Here is a 22,606-nt window from a genome sequence, read left to right as displayed (position 1 = left end):
ATACAAACTCTTTGTATAGGACACCCTCGCTCACATGTCTCCACATGAATAATCAGGATCAAATCATTTGTAGCACTTTACAATTCTTGTAACATCTACAAAGTGGGTCATATCCGTAGTGTCATCATGATAAGATACTCAGCTTTATCCATCTACTACAATTCGTTTAGGTTATTATTTAAACAAGATCTACCTGTATGTCTCTACATACTTGTTTAAATTACATAAAATAACCTAGGATCTCAGTTTATTAGATTGAGTGTATACTCATAAAATAACAATTATTTTATTAATAACAATTTTTTTATACAATGTTTACAAACTACGAGAATACAAGAGATTTAGGACACTAATCTCAATAGTATCGACTTAATTATTGACTTAATCTTTATCTATGAGATTAGATTTGAAGGTTCGAGCCGCGTAAAGGTTGATTTGTGCAGTTTAGCTTTTAGGTCATGCTGAATTTGAGGCCGGACCTACATACTATGGATAAATTTATCTGAAGTTATTTGGTTAATTTGGTAAATGAAATTAGGCCTTAGGGATTGAACTTAAATTTGGATTTATGATTATAGGTTTTAAAATGGGACTTTTGTTGGGCATTGCTTTGCTTGGATATTTTATTTGTGCTTAAAAGTGAAGTAAGAGGTTTACTATTGGTTCGCCCTCGAACCAAGCACCTAACTAAGTTAACGTTAAAATTGTGTATACACGTGAAAGCATGATATTATTGCGATGAAATGATTTACTATGATTTTCTAATGGATGGTTTGTTGAGGGTGTTCAAGAAACCTATGAACTATGCTACTAAGATCATGATAACATGTTTATAGTTTGATATGAAAATTTGGATGTTATGTGTTGGATGTTGGGCTGATTGTCTTGATAGAAAGGCTAACATGTACACCTAGTTGGCCTAGTAGTGGGCCACTTGCTGGGTATTTTTATACTCACTATTTTATCTATATTTTTTTTTTCCAGATAAAGGAAAGGACAAAACGATGAATGACAAGAAGAATCCGTGACCAAGCTTTGGGACTTGTCATCGCTTCTGAACATGTTTCTTTTTCTTGTGTTTTCAAGTTTTAACTTGTAATTAAACCTTTAAATTCTTTGAATATTTTGTTCGTTTTTTTTATTCTTAATTAAATTTAGAAGTACCCTGAATAGAGATTTTGTGTGTTTTTTTTATAGGTTTTATAATAAAATTTATTTTCTTCTTTCGAATTTAGTCAAATTTTGTGAAAATGTTGTTTTTAGAATTATGCATACATATAGTAACCGTCCAATTCTCGTTCTAGAAAGCCGAGTCGTTACGGTTAGTTTCAAAGCTTGAGTTTTTAGGTTTTATAAATTGATTTACATCTTAAGTCTAGAATGTCCCTATAGCTCATCAACGAATTATTCGTCATCGCCAAGTACGTCTTACCAATTAAAAGTTATATGGAAGTTGTACTTAATAGTATTCATGTTTAAGCTTTATGTACTGGTGGATTATTATTGCTTGTATGACGGTTTCTAGAAGTTAGTATGAGTCAAATGTTTCGAGAACAATTTTGTAAGGATTAATAGGTCTTGATCACTGTTGAGGCACTGAGGATTGGTGGATTGAGTAAGACGTATTGTTTTACTTCTTCAGGTTACGTGCCTAAAGAGGAAAAAAAATTCTAGTAGGTGCATAAGTGATAATATGAAAGACTCCTTAAAGAACCTTAGTAAGATGATTTTGGCAAGGAAACCGAGATGGTTAGAATTAAAGTTGGCTTAAAATGGGGAAAGCTAGTGGTTGGGTTGAAGTATTATTCTTAAAGTATCTAGATTTTGTTTATGTTCTTGTTGTGGTGAAAGGATTTAAGTTTAATTAATTATGCCAAGAGGAAAGATAAACATTTGGAATTTAAAAACAATTTTAAATTGTGGAGAGTACCCTAATAAAGTTGTTTGAAAATTAAATCGTAGATTTTGAAGGGGTTGTAAATGGTTACATGTCTTGGTGTAGAGATCATGTTTCACTTGGAAAGTGATAAAAAGAGTACCTTGAATTTATTGGATTTGACAAAGTTAACAGTGGGAAAATAAAAGTATTTAAGAAAGGTTTTTTTTTTTTTTTTTTTGGTGAGATAAAAGGATATAAATGTGATCAAGACTCCAAAGTACTTGAGTATGGTTTGGTTTGGTTTTATTTTTTATTTTATTTTTTTTAAGAAATGATATGAGTAGTTACAAGGTGTCGACTTTGGTGTAAAAGAAGAATCTCTCCCTACCATTTGGAACTTTGGACCTCATTTTTGTGGTGGTGGAAGAAATTAGTAAAGCGTTGGTTGTGAAGCTAAGTTTCAACATGCAAGTCTTCCAAATAAAAGAGGCAAGAGGGATAATCTAAAGGGAGTTGTCAATAACAATGGTTGTTTTGAAACTATTGACATGGAATGTTGAGGCTTCATTAGTCAAAAGTTGCATCATTGAAGATATTAACGAAAGTTAAGGGATTGTGACTTTGGATATAAGTTATAACTAGAAACTAGCGGTCAATCAATTTGGTTTGAAGGTGAAAATAATCTAGCTCCAAGTAAGGAACAAGTTATATAAATATTAAGGTTGGGTAATTTAGATCTCCCAGAATAACCTCTAGCACGAGAGATGGACTTGAGATGCCACGAGATTTCCTTGCATGGATAACATGTTGATCAACTTTAAGGAGTATGAATATTCTCAGTATCGAATGAATCAATAAATTTTTTTCTTAAAAACTATCTTCATGAATTAGTCACAGTTATTATAAAGGTATGGAGATGTGTGTTTTTTTTAATGACTAATGCTCTACAGTATCCAAGTACTTAAAAAAAAAAAAAAAAAATCATTTTGAAAGAGATTTTTGGACTCGTTCATAGTAGGATCTAAACAATGATGTGCAATTGTTTTAAAGCTAAGGAGTAACATGAGGATTGGCTCAAGTAAGTTTTTAGCCCTGAATAGTATAACACCTTATGTTGAGTTTTAGAGATTATGAGACTCAATTGGACAAAGTTGGTTCCCATACACGTAACTACTAAAGAGGGCAAGACAGTAGATGCTCCTAGAGTAGAAGCAATTTCTAATTCACGTACATATGGAGATTTCTCTGTGTTAGTATGATCAGTTTAGATGCATACTCTTAATAAATAAGACTTCCAAAGTTCATGATAGTTCTCAAAGTGAAGTTGTTAAAGTGTTGTCGGTTTTCATCATCTTAAGTTTTATAGTTGTATATGGAAGACGTTGTCACACTTCATGAGAAAGTGTTAAGCACTCAATTAGGATTTAGTAGAGATTTTTGCTAACATTTCAATGGTTAAGCAAATAATTTGAACCGAACTTTAGAGTGCATATTATGCACCAGTGTGTTGGTTTGTACAGGAAGTTGGAATTCTCACTTGCATCTTACGAAGTTTACAACTGCTATTGCATGAGGCTATATGAAGCCCTATATGGAAAATTTGCAGGTCTCCTGTTTATTAGGATGAGGTCAGTGAACAATAAATTATTAGGGCATGGGTTAGTGTAGAGTATGAATGAAGCTATCCAGAAGATTAGAGCTCATATGCAAATAACACAGAGTACAAAGAAGAATTACACTAATGATAGTCACAAGGACATGGAGTTTGAGGTAGTTGATAAAATGTTTTTGAAGGTAACACCTATGAAGGGTGTTCATAGGTTTGGATAAAAGAGATAGTTAAATTCACATTTTATTGGGCCGTTTGAAATTCAAAAGTGAATTGGCCTTATAGCTTATCATTTAGATTTGAAACCATCTCTTTTTGCGGCTCATGATATTTTTTTTCATGTCTCTATGCTGAAGAAATTTGTGGCAGATTCGTCTCATGTAATAGACTTCGAGCCATTGCATCTAAATGAAAATTTGAGTTACAAGAAGAAGCCTAGGCGAATTCTTGTAAGGGAAGTACTAATGAAAGTCTATGGCAGAATCATCAATTTGAGTAGACAATATGAGAACAAAAGGGTGAGATGAGAGCAAAATATCTAGAGCATTTATAAGATTAGAACTTTTGAGGACGGTAGTTTCCTAAGGAGGAAAGAATGCGACGTCCCAAATTTTCGAGTAATTTTAATTTAATTATCTTAAATTATTTGGGTTACATTTTGAATTTTAAGACAAAAATTTGAATTATTAGGTTAAGTTAATTCAATTTGAATTATAAGTGATAAAAAGATTTGGAAATTGAGATTTAATTAAATCGAGAGAATTAGAAGTCTAAACTTAATTTAAGAAAGTTGGATAAACTATTTTGGAATTAAAATGATTTTTGGGGTTTAAAATTTACAAAAGAAAAGGGAATTAAATATTTATTAAATGGAGTTAAGCCATCAAGCTAATACTTTTTAGCCAAGCCGCATGACCCAAGAATTCTCCTTCTTCTTCTTCCTCCTTTTTTCCTTCTTCACGATTTTCAACCCAAAGTAGCATTCTCCCCTAAGAAACATAAATACGAATACAGATACAAAATACGAATATTATAAGATATGACGATACACCAATTTCTAAAAAACTAAGATACAGATACATTTGAATATATATATATATATATACACACATGTACACACACAATATCCAATTAATTCTTATAATACTTATTTTAAAGTTAGATTAAAAATCCAATAATGTCGAGAGGTGGTTGAGTGACTAGAGCAGACGATAGGGAATGAGTAGAAAATGAAGATTAAAGAAAGAAGTAGAAGATGAAGATTAAATAATGAAATTAGTAACGGTCCGATTCTCATTCTAGAAAGTCGATTCGTTACAAGCAGCGACTTGGAACTGTTCCAAGTTAGGTCCCAATTTATGGTTCAAATCATTACTACACTACGCATTCACCGGTCTCAATTTTCGTTCAACATTCTAACAATTTTTTACTTCAACGATGGTTTTGAAATATTTATAAAAGATCAAGAGTAATATTGAAACAAAAAGAGTATCATTTTTTTATTATTATTAATTATTAGTTTATCCAATATTTAAATAAAGAAAAACTGCAAAAATCATCCCTTCAATTATAAATTGAGCCCTCAAACTTATAAGTGCTAAAATTAGCGATGACAACAGGGTTGGGGTAGGGTGGGGAGGCACTCCCCATGCCCGTCACTGTAGAGATTTAATCCCGTCCCCACCCTCCCATTTGGGGGGTCGAGGTCGGGGTTAGGAAATCTCTATTTGGGGATTTGGGTCCTCACGGGAAAAAATCTCAAGTATTTATTTATTTATTATTATTTCATTATTATTATTGTTTAAAATTAATGAAATTTAGTATTTAAATTAGGCAAGAGATTAGTAATATTATTACATATATTTATTTAAATTAATAATTTAAAAATATTTTAATACTTTTTATTATAAATTTTATAAAAATTAAATTAGAAGTACTGTTTAAGTAGTTTTATATATATATATATATATATATATACGTATGTACGTATGTATGTATGTTAACCATTAAAAAGTTCGGGCCGGGGGCAAGGGTCGGGGATGGGATATATATGTATGTATGTATATTAACCACTAAAAAGTTTGGGCCGAGGGCAGGTATGTATGTATATTAACCATTAAAAAGTTTGTGCCGAGGGCAAGGGTCGGGGATGGGGCGGGGATCGCCTATTCGTCCCTACCCTGTCTCCGATCGGAGACTCGATTTAAATCCCTGATTTACTCCGTACCTAATCAAACCTGAGATTTCCCGCTTTGATTGGGTCTAAGATCGAAATTTTGTCATCCCTATAAAATAAACTTACCATAATTGTATAAATTGGGCCTCAAAATGATAAAAATAGAATTCTCAAACTTATACAATTTCTATAGTTACGTAAGTTTAAGGGTTTAATTTTAACACTATATGAGATTAAACATACAATTTTTACCATTAAAATTTTGAAGGTATAATTGTAACAACAACCATTTTTTCATTTAATCATTTTCCAAAAGGAAAGGAATTGTGCAATTATACACCCTCTAACTTTCAATTGAAAAAATTGAGTTTTCAGGCTCATACAAGTGTTAAAATTGGACCATTCAACTTATAATAATCGCAGAAATTAGACACAAAATAATAAAAATTAAACCATCAAATTGTTATAATTTGTAGTTTAATTTTAACAACTATTTAAGGGTGTATAATATCCTTTTGTAGATGGTTTTTGCAATTTCTCAATTAAAAAATTTTCCGAGTGGAAGGGAAATGCCGCAATTCAAACATTCACCGTAGCGCGCCCGAGGCCCAAAAACCAAACAAAGCAATAAGCATGCGGAAGGGAGATCGCGCCAATGGATCCAAGTGCCGCTTAAAGCAATTGCTTGGACACGTTCGCTTTCCATTTCCACCACTCTTCACCGCTTTCCTTTCTCCCGCATGCAAACCCGCCGTACTCCTTCCAACTCCCACCACCGACCCGATTCCCCGTGGGCAACCTTCTCTCGACTGGACTCTTCGTCGCCCTCATGCCTCTCTCTCAGCCGTCGCCGTCCTCTTCCACGGTTCCAGTTCGCGAAGACTGTTGGACTTTGGACCATACTTCCACTCTCATCCATGCCTGGGGTCAACGTCATCTCGACTTGAACCGGGGCAGTCTTCGTTACAAACACTGGCAAGAGGTCGCCGACGCTGTCAACTCCAGCCATGGCCATGAGAGGAAGTCCATTCGTACGGCTATTCAGTGTAAAAACCGCATCGATACGCTTAAGAGGAAGTACAAAATCGAGAAGGCGCGAATTCAAGAATCCGGTGGCTCGTACGTCTGCGCTTGGCCGTTCTTCTCCTGTCTCGACGATCTTATAGGGAACAGCCACCACAAGGCTTCGACGTCGGTCTCCGTATCTAACTGTAAATCCTCGCCAGTGACGACTCCAAGATTGTCGCTGTTCTCGAAGGTCCCGGTTGCTCCTCGATCCGGAACTAAGAAGCGTCGTTCGACTCACTTCTACAGGAGTTTTTGCGACTCGTACCTTCGCCGGGATGTGAACTCGAATGAGGATGAAGGAAAAGATGGTTTGGATTCCGATAATTCGCTTTCGAGTCCAAGGTTCAAGGATAGAGATGTAGGATATAGAAAACTGGCCGAGGTAATAGGGGCGATTACTGATATTTATGAGAGAGTGGAGGTAGCAAAACAGAGACACATGGTAGAATTGGAGATTCAACGGATGCAATTCGTGAAGGATTTAGAGTACCAGAGAATGCAACTACTTATGGACACGCACCTTCAGATTCAAAAGATCAAGCGCGCCAGGCGAGGTTCTGGAGCCGGTGAGTCCTTAGCTTCTAACTCCATTTTTCACTTTCTCTATCCCTTCTTGCTTTACTTGTTGTTGTCGTAGTAGCGAGGCAACTTTAGGTTGAGATGGTTTCCCATTAGGTTTGTTTCTTCTTATGTTTGCTGGATGGTTTCCTATAGATTTCTGATGAAAGAGCAGTATGTTCTTCGGCGTATTACTTATACAATACGAATAGGTGGATCAGATTATTCCGTGGCTATATAGAGAATGCAATATAGGAGTAATAGTTGTTTGAATCAAAATATTGAGAGAATCGCTTCTCGAAATTAGTTATTGGGTTGGGAGCAATGCTAATCAGAATTTGGCATCACTTGCACATAAACGTTGGGTTTGGCAGTGTTATAGGCCTTAACAAAGAATGGAACCGCCGAACTTTCTGAGGGTAAGTTTTGTTTTCTTTTCGGAGAGGGAGTATTTATCTTTAATTTGACACTTATATCATATTGGTTCTCATACTTCAAACTGGTTTGAGTCTCAAGCTTCCATAAAAACCTTGATTGTTGCTGTCAAAATTTTTCATGTAAGGTTTTTGTGAAGTGCAGTGTAGAAACTTATTGTTAGAGATCAATTTAGTTCTTTATGTAAAATTGAAGGACCAAGTAGAATATTCGAGATTAGAATAAAGATGAAACTGAAGGTTAAAGGATTAAACCAGGATTTGAAGAGATTTAAACTCACGATTCCCCAGCCCAGGGATGTAGTGATGAATCTTTTACGCATTCCCCCTTTTCATTTTGTATTTAGGAGAATGAAGGTGTTTTATCAGAGCTCTGTACGGTGATTCCTGATACCCCCAATATATTTCATTTTATCATCTAATGACCTAGTAGTTAAAATAAATTTCACCCCCTTATAATGTGCCCGCCTCCCACTTTTATTTTCCACTGTTTATAGGGGTACATCCATGAAATCAATTCTCTTTTTCCCTTTTCATGTGATTGTCATGGGAGTTTAGCTGCTGGGAATCCATGGCTGCACAGATGGAAGGAGGGAATTCTTATGGTCTCTTGGGTTAGGAAATAACTGAGTTAGAATGGGAGAGATGGGGTATATATTAATACAGCCACGTTTTTCAGTATTACTAGAACTGTCAAAAGGAGAAAGTGAGAGCTGCTCTTTCTGCTCAGTTTTCTCGTGTTACCAATCTGGGAGTGTGAAGAGAAGACATGTTGCGCCAAACTGGGCATAGCTCATTTGACATACGAGTGTGCTAAAAACCACGGGGTTTGTGGTTCGAATCCACCTACCCCCAATTGTACTTAAAAAAGAAGAGAAGACATGTTGCACCACTGCGTGCAATGGAAATTTGTTTGGGGTCTCTAGACATGTTAGGTTAATGATCTACCTCGACAAGACCCAGTAGGAAAAAATGATTTTGGTTTGGCTCGGAATGAAATTTGCCATCGGGCTCATAAGTTTTGGCCTTTATGATGAGAACAAGAGAGAAATCACTAACTTTCAAGTGTTTGTTCTTACATTACAGATAAGCATGTGACGAGAACATTAGTAAGGAAAAAGGGTCAAATATTAAAGCCTCAATGCTAAATTCTAGACGCTTGAATGAGCATCAATTGCTCCATGTTTCAACAGCTCTTAATTTCTCCTAGTTGATCATTGATCTGTAGATTTTACTTTCGTTCAGCCTGTTCGATAATTTTTTTTTTCTTGTCATGAACAAGTTCTTCCTAGAGATTAAATCCATTCTAACATTGAACACGTGCTAAGTTTTAATAGCAAAAATTCAAAATACTTTGTAGAGAAGATGAAATATATGAATGTGAAATATTATCTATATTGCATCTCTCCCTCTAGATAGCAAAAGGGAAGAATAATCCGTTCATTTTTAATATGTTCTCTACTAAAAACAAAATTATGCATATTTTTGGTGAAAAGGCACGAGTCTGTTAATTGTTTCTCCATGGATTTGGAAAAAGTTGATCATGTTCTTGTTTCATGACTTTGCTTTTTAAATATCATACAAAGGGGTTAACTAATCTTGTGCCCATTCATTTTTTGAACAGATTGTTACTCATAGTCAACAAAGTATAGTAAAGACCTTTCTTAATGAAAGTTGTTCTTTTCTTCCCAGAAAAAGGAAAAAACACAAAGTAGCGAAGACTTGGCTGTTTATTTCTTTTTTGAAAAGCACACATCCACACCTTTGATGCAGGTCAGACTCCTGATTTCAGCTAGTTTTGGCTGGAGGATCTCGTGTTACAATCTCACTTAAACCAGATCTGTTCTATAGGTCGTGCAACTGTCTCCTCATGGAGTTCTAAGGAGACAAGATCTGGTGTTGCTGCCTGGAAGTGGCTTGGAACAAGTTTTTGGATTAACCAGCATTTCCTCCCCTTTTTGTGAAGTTTCCAACCGTTTACGTGTGAGTAACTACCAATCTAATCACTTGTTTATTTTGTTCATCTGAATCAACTATCGAAATATATATAATTATGTTTTATTTGTGTTAGCGAGTATTTTATATTTCTCTCTATAAGTTCTTTTTCATATTTTATATTTGATTTTAGAACAAACATCAACTTTGAGGATATATCAATTAAAATCTTGAATGTATCAAGTTAAACCGAGGGTTTTTGTAAGTGTAGCAATTTACACCCTTCTCCAACTTTTCTTCAACCAACAACGTGTGAAACATATAATTTGAGTTGATTAAACTCTTAAATTTTCATAAGTCAATCGGTTTAGACCACCACTATTCGTCATGATTACCTTTAAAAATCATCAATGCATTAGTTTTCAAACATATGTCAATTTCTTCCAAAGTTGGTTTTACAGAATGGACAATTAGAGTAAATGCATGAATGATTCTCAAAGCTAAGAGTCTAAATTTATTCATTTATGGAGGTTTATGGATTTAATTGATACAATTATAAGTTTTATACAAGCCTTTTCAAATGGAATGAAAAGTGTAAATTGCTACCTTTATCAAAGTTTAGATTTTAAATTGATACAATTTTTAAAATTTTGGGGTATAAATTGATATTTTTTCTTGAAAAAGAAAAGGATAGTACGGATATAGCCTCCAGTTGCACGCACAAATAGAGGGTATTATTGTAAATGCAGTAAATATTCTCACGTGGGAAAATGGCATGTTTTTATGGTTTGCTTTTGGGCTGTGCATGCATGCGGAAGGGAGACCATTATTGTTGTGTTGAAACATTTTGTTTGGAATATTGACAGAAATCATGCATTCATGTTTCCAGTTGCCACTTTACAGTTTAAAAACAAAGCACATTAGAATCGAACAAACTACCAAACGAACTAACCAAGTTATTGTATATTTTAAACTACTTTTTATGAGAATTATGCCAAAAAAAAAAAAAAAAAAAAAAAACCAAACAAACAAAAAAGAAAAAGAAAAAGAAAAGAAAAAGATCTTCAAATAATGAATTTAAGATACTCTGCTGTCTTTGTTCGTTTTTGTCTTGGTTTAAATTACAATGGATTTGCCTGAAATATTGTTCTAATTTTCCTATTTATATCAGATAAATTAGATTATTATTTTCGTTAAAAAAATAAAATAGATTATTTATTGTAATTTCAACACAGTAAAAAAGTATAACAAGTATAATTTGAACTGCATTTCAAGCAAAAACTATTATAACCACTCCAAATATAGGCTATTATAATTTACAAAATATTATAATATATAGACTATAATAATCAATTTAGTGTCTACACATCTTACAATTTTTGTTAGATCAAGATAAAATTTCATATTGATGTTTTCTCTTGTAAAAATAGTGAAAAGTATTATTAAATTTTTATAAATTTAGTTATTGTTTTTTAAAATTTGCATAGAAAAAAAAGACATGGAAGCATATTTTCGTTTTGTATTATTCTAAATTTATCCTTATTGATGTATTACCATGTATATTAATAATATATTTGATATATCAGTCATTTGATATATTTTATGTATGGTATATTAATTGACAAATATATCAAACATAAAGTATATCAGTTATATAATTGATATATCAAAATTATCATTCATATATCTCGTTCATTAGTCAACAAGAGTGCTTGTACATTTGCTAATTTGTAGACTTTTGATTGATATATCAAATTATACAATAGATATACCAAATTTATCATTCATAAACCATATTTATCAATCAAGAAGTGACTGTTCATTTACCATTATTCGTAGATTTAATTTCACTATTAATTCGTTTGTTATAGAATATTTTTTTTCTAGTACATTTTAATTAACTTATAATGAATCAATATATTATGTTAGTAACCATTTAAATGAATGTTGATGAACTATTGGTAAACTAATGTTATACTTGAAATTGAATTTTGAACGTGTGTTGATATATTATTGATATTCTTGAATAAATGTATTTAAAAAAAATATTGATATACTAATGATACACCAATATTTTATACTTGAAATGAATATTGAGTTAATGTTGATATAATATTAATATAACAATGTTATATTTAAAATTTTATTTAAAAGAAATGTTGATGATATACTTGAAATTAGTTTTTTATGATTATTGATACAATATTGATAAAATAATTTATACTTTAAATGAATTTTTGAATAAGTGTCTAACTATAACTACTGCACTAATAATATATATATACTTGAAATTAAAATTTGAAATTTTAACATTTAAATTTAGATCATTAATGATATACTATTGATACATTAAAAATGTAGATAAAATAGATTTCTAATGACCACCAATATACTATTGATAGGTCTATGTTATAGTTTAAATAAACTTTGAATTAAACTTTGAATGACTATTGATGAACTATTGATATACCAAATACTTGGTGTTAAAGAAAATTATGGTTTATCATTTTTCTTAATTAGTATTTATCTTTTCTATTAGTTTCATTTATTGTATTCTTTGAATCTATTGAATCTATTTATTCTGATTAAGTTATTTATTCAATAATAATAATATACAAAATTAACATGGTATCAAAGTCTATTCAGAGTCTTATTTGTTTGCCTGCCGCCATAAATCTTTTGTTCTCCACAATGGTTGAATTCTTAGCTAAATTTTAAATTCTAAAAATAAGTTATTAAAAGTGTTTTTTTTCTTTCAATTTTCAAATCTTGACTTGATTTTTTAAACTATTGGTAAAAAATAGATAATTAAGGAAAAATTAGGAGGAAGAAGTAATGTCTATAGGTTTAATTTAAAAAAACAAAACTAAATGGTTACCAAATGAGACCTTAATTTTTAATTTTTGGTTTTTAAAAATTAAACTTACAAACAACATTTCCATCCATGGATCTCTTGGGTTGTTTTATCTACTTTTTCTTTTTTTATAAGTGTTTTCAAAATTAAAACTATATATATAAAAAATAGTTCTTTGTTTAAGTAGGAAAAATGATAACCAAACTAAGAATTTACGAGTAATCAAGCCCAATTAAAAAAAAAAATTAAATAGTTATCCAAAGGTATTCAAACAATTATTAATTTTTAAATAATATTTTATAAATATCTTTATCTAAAAAGAATATATATATATATATATATATATGTATATTGGATGCTCTGAAAATTCAAATACATGAGAATAATGACGTTTTAATTTTAATTTGAGCAGACAAAGTTAATGAATAATGTAGGTGGAATATTGAAATAACCATTGGGTTAATGTATATTAATTTTGAGTCGTTTTCAAAGAAAAGCCTAAAATGCTTTAGGCTTCAAAGTCCAACTTGTTGGTTTCTATAGGCCTCTATCTCTTTTCCACAAACCTTTTTTATAGACGAGACAGCAATATTTTTATTCTACTTTATTTTTTTTTATTCTTCCTATATCATATTCTCTTTAATTATCTTTCCAATAATTCTTTTTTTACAATAACGATATCAATTGAGATCAAATCTCCGACTTTATAAAAGAAGAATGTATGTCAATTATTCATGAGCTAAATTCATTTTGACATCTTTTTCATAAATTATCAGCTGATTTGATTATCAAGTCAGGAACAATTGAATTGTTAGGGCCATTCGGTAACCATTTGATTTTTAGTTTTAGTTTTTAAAAATTAAGTCTATTTAATTCACACTTCTTATTACATCTTTCTTAATGATAATGGTTGAATTCCTATTAAAATTCCAAAAACAAAAACAACTTTTTGAAAGTTACTTTTTTTAGTTATCAAAATTTGGATTGGTTTTTTAAACCATTGATGACAAGTTGATAACAAATAAAAAAATTTGAAGGTGGAAGTAATATTTATAGACTTAATTTTCAAAAACAAAAACAAAAAACAAAATGATTACAAACGGGCATTGATTATTTATTTATTTATTATTTTTTAAATATGCTTACAAGAACTACAACTTATGAGTTTATGTATTTTGTCATCTACTTTAAAAAAGGTTTCATTTTAAAATTCTAGCTAAGTTATGAAAACTAAAAAAAGAAATTAAAACCCTTTTTAGAAGTATTCAAGCATTTTTTTTTAAAAAAAGAAACATGAGAACACAATAAAGAAATTATGAGAAATTTTTTATATAAAAAAAACAAAATCTTGTTTTTACAAATTATATATATACATTTTGATGACACACATATCACTCCAAACTCCAAATCAATAATGATATAATTGCAACTCTAAATTGTGAATCAATTTAAATCTTCAGTTTTTTTTTTTAATATAAAAAAACAATTTAGACCCTCTATTAAAAATTCTATTTTAAAATCATTGGTATATCATTCTCATATATATATATAAGATTTCTTTAAATACAAAGATTAATATAACATTAGGATATTAGCGATTTTCTATTATTCCTGACTTATTTAGAAAGAACTGGATGCCATGACTATTTTTGGTTATTTTGAGAGAAAATAATTTTATTAAGTTATTTTGAATTGATTTTAAGGAGAATATGTGAATGGAAGTTATATGGAAATAAATCGCTATTCCATCTAAATTGATTCACTTGTATAAGGTTTAATTAGATAGATTCATTTATTAGAATATATAATTATATTAGTTGAGTTATGTTTAAGTTGATCACAAATTAAGAGAGTATTATATTATCGATATAATTGGAATTATGTAACATTAATGTAAATTTCAAATTATTCATTTCACCCATGTAATTTCGAAACAAAAATATAGAATGCCAACCTGAATTAAAGATATTTGTACCTGTCTGTTTGAATATCCATGTGTAATGTAATATAATAATTAATAATAATGAAAAAGGAAAGAAAGAAGCAAACATAAACCTAAACATATAAATGCAACATTCAAATTAGGTTAAATTACAATTTTGATCTCTAAATTTTAAAATTTGTATGTACTTCAAAAAAAAATGTAGAATAGGTTATTATACTTTTAATTTGTGCATAAAAAATTCTTAAATGTTAAAAAGTGTTTAATCTATTCTTAAACTTCTAATTTTTTTTTTTTATACAGTCAAGCCTTTTGGTCATTAACACATTAATGTACTTATTGAGCTTATACTTGCTTTAGATTAAACATTTGATTTTGTGTCTAGTAGATTCCTTAATTTCAAATAAATAAACTAAACACAAAAATTGAGGGTTTAGAGTTCTACAAAATATAATTAATTTTAAAAAACTTCAAGTATATATTAGAAGTCTATTAGATACAACATTGAAAGTTCCAATGACCAATTAGACAATCTTTTTAAAAATTCACATGAACTTATTAAACACTTTTGAAAGAAACAAACGTAAACATAAAAAACCAACATAAAAATCAGGTTAAATTACAAGTTTATTCTCTAAATTTTGAAATTTGCGTCTTCTTTAAAAATGTATAATAAGTCATTGTACTTTCAATTTGTATACAATAGATCTCTAAACATTAAAAAGTATCTAATAGATTCTTAAACTTTTGGATTTTTTAGTATAGTCAGGATAGAGAATTCGAATCACAAACCTTTTGATCATTAACACATCATATCAGTTGAGCTATGCTCACTTTGGATTGAACTTTTGATTGATTTAGTGTCCAATAGATCTCTTAATTTCAATAGATAAACTAAACACAATAATGGAAAATGTAGAGTTCTACAAAACATAAGTAATTTAAAAGAAAAACTTCAAGTGTATATCAAAAACTTATTAGATAAAATATCGAAAGTTCAAATGACTAATTAGACAATCTTTTTAAAAGTTCACACCAACCTGTTAAACACTTTTGAAAGTTTGAGAATCAAATAGATACAAACATCAAAATTCATTAAGGAACATCAAACTTCCCGTAGTTTAACCTAACTTAAACGTATTTCTAACGACGATCTAATAAAATATAATAATTCAAATATTGATCATGCTAATTAAGCATCTCTTAATTACATTACCAAGTTTGATAGGAAGAGGCAAACACAAAGCACAAATAGAAGCATATAAAAAGTAGTACAAATCAGGCATGCACACATATTACAAAGCTCAGCAAATTAAGTACATTATTGAGAGTTTTGTGATATCAAAGGCTTTTAAAAGCTGAAAATTCAAAAGGCATAAGGGAAATGAAAACTCTCTGATCATAAAAGTACTATTGGCTTTAATGGAATTTCATAGAGATTCTATCTCCCCATCCACAATATATTTATATAAATATATTGCTTCTTGGAAGAAGAAAAAAAGAAAGATTTGCTAATGATTCTTCAAAGGATAATAAAATTAAAATAGTTAAACCATGGGGATCAATTCAGCCAAGTGATTATATCTTATCAATTTCTTCTCTCATTTCTTCACTTTTCTTGGTCCCTTCATCTAATATATTCCCTGCAAATAACATAATATCATAATTAGTAAAGTATTAGTTGGATATAGTTTGAAAGAAAGTTGATCAACCAATTGACTTAATAATAATTAAATCATTCCGAAACATGCATTCAATGGAATAAAAATTGTAGAAGTGAAAAATCAAATATTAAATTGATTTTGTACGACAAGATATTTCGAATGATTTTGAATATGAGAAAATTATTCAAAACCATTCCTAAATTTTATATGTATGACCCTACATATGAAAAATGTCATGCAATATTTGAAGCAAAAGTTAAGATCATGGGGTTAAATACTATCTGTAACAAATACATACTAGCAACTCAAAACTATTGATCTGTCATATCTAAAACATATAATTAATCCATTGACCTTTGTGAATCTAATTCTCTCACTGCATTAAGTGTTTAAACAATGCTTCCAGGTCTCATTTAGTTAACAACACTCCATCAAGCAACTAAAATGAGCATAACTTAACCGTCATAAAGTATATACAATAATCTCGAAGTTAGAATTACGATCTCCCTATCCCGCATATTGTCAAAAAAGAAAAAAACACCCATCAAACAAAACAAATGTAAACAACACAATATTTGAAATACTTAATGAATATAAGTAAGTTTACACTCTCAAATAAATAAGGTTATAGTTAGAATATACGTACTAACCTGAACATAACTCAATTAATTAGAAAATACTCGATTAAAACAGGAAGACAAGGACACAAAGAAGTTTGAACTTTTATTTAGTTGAAAACTTTAAATTCACAAAATTATGTAAGTGAGTGAAATACCTTTAATGGGTTTGCAATTCAATTAAAATAAACCCTAGCCATAACCCTAGTTGTTTATTAAATCTAATTTGTAGAAAGGATCCAAGAAAATTAATTTAAGCAAACTTTTGGGGAAAAGAAAAAGAGGGAAATAAGGAATATCAAAAGGCTTTCAAGTCCAAACATTTAGACGATGGAATATAACTCAGTGTCCCACAAAATCTAATATTGGACAAGAAGCAAATCTAGACATAGTACGAAGTTAAAACTTAAAAAAATAAAATAAAAATAAATGACTATTTTCATGGGTCTTCAACCAAAATAATAATAATAATAAAAATAATAATAATTAGTAGTTCATTAATTTAACAATTAAAATAATAAATAACATGTTGTCTCACATTATAATGCAAATAATAGAGTTTTGGTTGTGACAATCATGGCCTTATATTAGAAATAAATAAGAGATTTCAAGAAGATTAACAAATTAAAGCCCTACAATAAAGTAAAACTTGAGAAAAATTATCACTATGCCAAAATATCTTACAAGGACATGATTTTTGTCACAAGACATGAAAATTACTTTGATCATTTTCTTTTAAAAGTGTAAATAAAAGCATAAGAAAAACATCACAATTCATTGAAGAAATTAAAAAAGAATCAAGTGTATATATTCACAATCCTTGATGAAAATACACCAAGGTTTAGAAATGCATGAGCTTAATTTACTAGAATGTTTATCTATAGAAGAATGATCTTAATTAACCTCAAATAATTTACCCAATTTTGCTGGTAGCTAGATCAAGTACCTATCACACACTTACTATTGCTCTAAGTTTCATTATACCCTAATTCTTTGAGACATCGAGTTATGTCGTATGTAATCTCCTATAGTTATTTAGATAAGAATATTCATCAGAATCCAAAATTAAATATATAGAACGCATCCTAAAATTAATAGAATAAAACTTCAGACATAATAGCTCAACTCAACTACTTAAAATATACGTTATATAAAAAAAAGAGATATATATTATCACACATCTATCTTCTTTTTAGCAAGATACTAGAGGATGAAAAGAGATCAAGAAGGTACACTTGAACATCTTAACTAAGTTGACATATCCATAGCACCCCCATCATACCCAAAACCCTAATATTCTAATTTCTACACCGACCCACATGGTCAAACTTAAAAAACGAAAAAAAGAAAAGGTTCATATAAGCATTTGGTAGTGAAATTAATTACCATATATATGAATAATTTTGAGAGATGGAGATAGGGTTGATAAAGATGATCAAGGCACGAAGTGCATCATGGAGGTTGAGCTAGATTCTTGATCATCACCTCCTCCTTTGGGTTGACTAGTAGAAGTAGTCTTCTTCTTCTTCTTTTTGTAAGGAATTCCTCTTGCTTTAGCTTGACATTCTCTAACATCCCTAAGATAAACCCTAATTGCACCACTAGCAAAAGGATTAGTCTCTTGAGAACCACCATTTTCTTCATAAGCAGCTCGTAATCTCCCAATTAAAGCATCTAAACTTCCCCAAGCTTGTCTTAACGGACAAGTACAAGGATTTGGTGGCTCAGGCTGTCCATAAAACATACAACCTTGAATATGAACTTTTGTTTTACCAAATTGATCAAGGTACCTTAAAAATTCCAAAACTTGGTTGCTATTACAATGAGAAAGAGGAACTGGTGGCCTTTGATTCTTCAAATATTGGCAAAATGTGTTCCAATCCCTTCTTTTTTGAGACTCATATCTACTTGGAGTTGTTGATCCATGACTACTTCCACCACTTGCTTGAGGGGAAGAACTTGATGAAGATCCTTCATAAAAATCTTTGCTAATTGATCCTTCAATTGACATTTGTTTTTCCTTTTTTTTGCCTTTTGGGTTGTGATTGATCAAAATGATGGAACTTAATTTTGCTAAATAAGGCAAAATATTTTGAAAGGAGGGATAACTTTAATTTTTTTTTTGGGTGAAGGGGGTGAAATGAATAGAGGAGAAGATTGTGGGAGGGTTGAAGAAGATGCAAATCAAATCATGGAGCTATTGAATAGACATGTTATGGGCCACATTAACTTACTTTTTTTCTCTCTCTCTCTCATTTTCATCTTTTTCTTCATTTACTTCAATTTTGTATTTTGTTTTTAGTTTCCTTCTCTCTCTTATTATTCATATAGCTTTTCATATTTCAATTGGAGAAGGCTTGGTTATCTTATCATATCATATGTAAGATAAATATATTGGTAAACACAAAGATATTTGGGTCTTTTTTTAAATCCCCCTAGACAAACTAGGCTTGTGACATTCATTTAATTAAATTCGACATTTGATTAATGATGTTTATTTTTAGTCCCTTTTAAAATATCCAAATTAAGTTTTCTCACTTTTAATACAAATCTTAAAGAGTATCATTAATTTTTTTTTTAAAAAATAAAACGTCTCTATTAGACTTTCTTCTATAAATTTAAAAACATATCACATTTGTGTCTTTTTTCATAGAAATTGTTGTTGTTTTGTCAATTTAGATTTAAAAAATAATTTCAAACGTCTAATTTTAAGAAATAAATATCAAAACTAAATACAGATATTTAAAATTACATGAACCAATGAATCAAGATGGAATAAAATTTGAATTGTAATGATTATTTAATCTATTTTTATTTTTATTTATTTATTTTTATTATTATTATTAATTTTGAGATTCTTGATTGGCATGATTTTTGGGGAGGAAAAAAAAAAAAACCCAAAATTGCAGGTCATGTTGATGGAGATAATTAATGGCCAACCAATCTCATCAGGACCCACCAAGATACTCTATCTCACCAAATTCTTCAAGTTTAATCCATCATAAAATCTCAGCCGTCAAACATCTACCTGATGGTACGATTTTATTCTGACCAAATTACCTTACTCTATCACTCCTCTATACTTTTTCTGGTACTACAATTATATAAATTGGCTATCGAAACTCCGTCTTTAAAATAAAAGGCATCCGTCAATTATTGATGAACTAAAATCACTTTAATGTCATTGACTATGCATGTTCGGGATTGATTTTGAAATGGTTACGATCATTTTAGTCATGTTTAAAATCATCCCGAAACATACATTCAATCATTCGAAATTGATTTAATGTTTAATTATACACTTTTAAACGTATTTTTCATACGACAACAATTGGTTTTCAATGATTGAAGTGATTTTGAAAATAACAAAAGTGATTTTAACCGTTTTAGAACAAGGTTGGGAATGATTTTTAAATGACTAAACTCACTTTTCTCATTTTTTAGAATCACTCTTAAACATCTTTTTAATCATTCAAAACCAAAATTAATAATATGAAAATTACATTTAAAAGTGTAAAATTAAATCTTAAATTAATTTTTAGATATTAAAATGTGATTTGGAGTGACTGTGAACATGACAAGAGTGATTTTAACATGACAAAAGTAATTTTGAAATTATTAAAATCATTTTTATCATTCTTTGAATGCTTTGAAACAGGACTTTAATCCTTCAAACTTATTTTAATGTTAAATTCTATATTTTTAATGCACATTTTTCATTGTCAAAATTGATTTTAAATGATTAAAAGTATGTTTTAGAATGATTTTCAAAATGAAAAAAAAAAAGTTATATAACCATTTCAGAATCACTATTAAACATATCATAAATTTGTGGTCTTATTTCTCACCCTACGTGTATGTTTTTACCACTTTGCTATATTCGTAAATTATTCAATATCTCTATGGTAACTTCTAACTTAAAAAACGAGAAATCATAAAGATTTAGACAATAAATTTTTTATTTCGTGACATTTAGTCCAAGAATTTAAACAATGTAATGCGATTTTGTTTCTATACTTTAAAAATAGTAGGGATTAATTTGTCTCTAATATCTATTATTATTGAGATCTTAATTATATATGAAATCGATAGACTGACAAGTGATAAGATGTATTTATAAACTACATATGCTAAGCCATTACATAATAATATAAAGGAGATTTTCAAAAATAGAAAAATAAGAAAAACTATTTACACAAAATAGTAAAATCTTAACCTTCTTTGATAGAGGCTGATTTTATCCGTGATAGAAACTGATAGACTAATAGAAGTCTATCATTGATAGACATCAATAAAAGTCTATCAGTGTCTACTAGTTTTTTTGTGTGCTAATTCTATAAATAGTTTGACATTTTTTATATCTGCCACAATATAATTTGAATCAATACTTTGTTTAATTTTGATAGATTCTTTTCACAATAAAGATTAATTTGTTATAAGTTTTAAAGTATGGAATAAGTTGTTATATACTTAAGTTTATAAACTAAATTATTATAAAACTCTTAAGTATTTGGACTAAATTATTACTTACTTGAAAGTTTAAGAATCAATCAGGTTTTTGTAACAAACTTTTATTTTCGGTCACTTAAGATAGGGTTTGTCTTTAGTTTTAGAAAAATAATATTAAGTGATAATATGAGCATAGTTCAACAATAACTGATATATATTATTCCTTCCATTAAAGATAGATGTTCAAATTCTCTCACATTTTACTGTATTGGAAAAACATAAAAGAAGTAATCCTATTAAGTAAAAATTGTTTTTCACTATATATAATGTTGTCAATTTTTAAGTTTGAATTTGTATGCATTCATTGTTTACTTTATACCTTTGAACTCTTTTATTTCTAGGGTTTGTAAAAAAAAAAAAAAGGGAAAAAAGGTCTTCTACTATTTTTTTTTTTTAAAAAGAAAAATTATTTCAAAGGATAAGATTATTGAAAATATTTACATAATATAGCAAAATTTTAGAACCATCAATGATAGGCGCTGATAGAAAGTGTATCAACGTCTATCATTGATAGTTCTAAAATTTTGCTATATTATGTAAATATTTTGGTTCATTTTTCTATATTTGAAAACAATCCTAAAAAAAATGAGTTGTTTATGTACCATTTAGGAGCAAAGTCAAATTCTTTAAAGGAATAATGAGAAAATTTTTATATTCTAACATTAATTATATATAAAATTTGTGTAACTATGATGATTCTTCTATTTCTCTTCATTGAAAGGTTTTCCTCTAACCTCTCCTCTAATTGTTTCTTCTTGGTTTTATCAATAAAGTATGCCATTCTCTTTTTTTAAGAAAAAATTATGCAATAAATTGGAGAGAATATGATTCCTTCCTTAATTGCTTTTCCCCTATCAATACCAATTGAGTTCAATCTTCATTCATTAATTTCTAGACAATATGAAACTTATATTTGAATTAAATTTGTCGAATTCTTCAAATTATAAATAAGTGAACTTTCGACTTCTTATATCGAAATACATGTCAATATTATTGAGTTAAGTTTACTAAGACATCTAAAAAAAATCGAATACATTAAAACACTTTCGTACATGAAATTTAAATTGGTAGAGTAAACCGTGGTGATATTATTTAGTAAGAGAAGTAGAGTACAAGTAGAATAATAATGGAGGGAGAAGAGAGAGAAGTGAAAAAGAGTATTATTATTATTATTATTATTTGGGTGAAGAAGAGGGGAAGATGAAACAAATATGAAGATTGTCGTATTGTAGTTTTTGGCTAATCATTTATCATCCTTCTCTCCCCTTTGTTTTTCCTTCATGTCTTTGTTACGTCCCCATTTTGGCCGCCAACGCATCAAAAAATACCTTCTTCCATTCACTAAATTATGATTCCAATAA

At 29.5% G+C, this 22,606-nt stretch overlaps 2 protein-coding genes across 5 annotated transcripts; one reads left to right on the top strand and one right to left on the bottom strand.

The window, feature by feature from the left end:
* Positions 1–6,188: 6,188 nt before the first annotated feature.
* LOC120078276 (trihelix transcription factor ENAP1-like) lies at positions 6,189–9,794 on the top strand. Of its 4 annotated transcripts, none has more exons than XR_005481976.2 (3): positions 6,189–7,298; positions 9,349–9,497; positions 9,576–9,794. XR_005481976.2 is itself a non-coding variant. In XM_039032499.2 (2 exons), exons 1-2 carry the CDS (start codon positions 6,494–6,496, stop codon positions 9,518–9,520), a joined length of 828 nt encoding a protein of 275 aa, XP_038888427.1. In that variant the 5' UTR covers positions 6,322–6,493; the 3' UTR covers positions 9,521–9,794. The 4 variants fall into 4 exon arrangements, 2 of the variants coding, with proteins under 2 accessions (XP_038888427.1, XP_038888426.1); XR_005481975.2 differs by having other exon boundaries at positions 6,344–7,298; positions 9,417–9,497; XM_039032499.2 differs by lacking the exon at positions 9,349–9,497 and having other exon boundaries at positions 6,322–7,298; positions 9,498–9,794.
* A 5,930-nt stretch (positions 9,795–15,724) lies between these two features.
* LSH10 (LIGHT-DEPENDENT SHORT HYPOCOTYLS-like protein (DUF640)) lies at positions 15,725–18,889 on the bottom strand. The gene is made up of 2 exons (XM_039031452.2): positions 18,123–18,889; positions 15,725–16,098 (listed from the first exon to the last, which is right to left on the bottom strand). Exon 1 carries the CDS (start codon positions 18,745–18,747, stop codon positions 18,172–18,174), a length of 576 nt encoding a protein of 191 aa, XP_038887380.1. The 5' UTR covers positions 18,748–18,889; the 3' UTR covers positions 15,725–16,098; positions 18,123–18,171.
* Between the last annotated feature and the right edge of the window lie 3,717 nt (positions 18,890–22,606).

Source organism: Benincasa hispida, chromosome 5 (genome assembly GCF_027475165.1).
Source record: "Benincasa hispida cultivar pf3 chromosome 5, pf3_genome.v1.1, whole genome shotgun sequence".
In the NCBI taxonomy this organism is placed as follows: Eukaryota; Viridiplantae; Streptophyta; class Magnoliopsida; order Cucurbitales; family Cucurbitaceae; genus Benincasa; species Benincasa hispida.
This window is presented reverse-complemented; position numbering and strand designations above follow the sequence as displayed.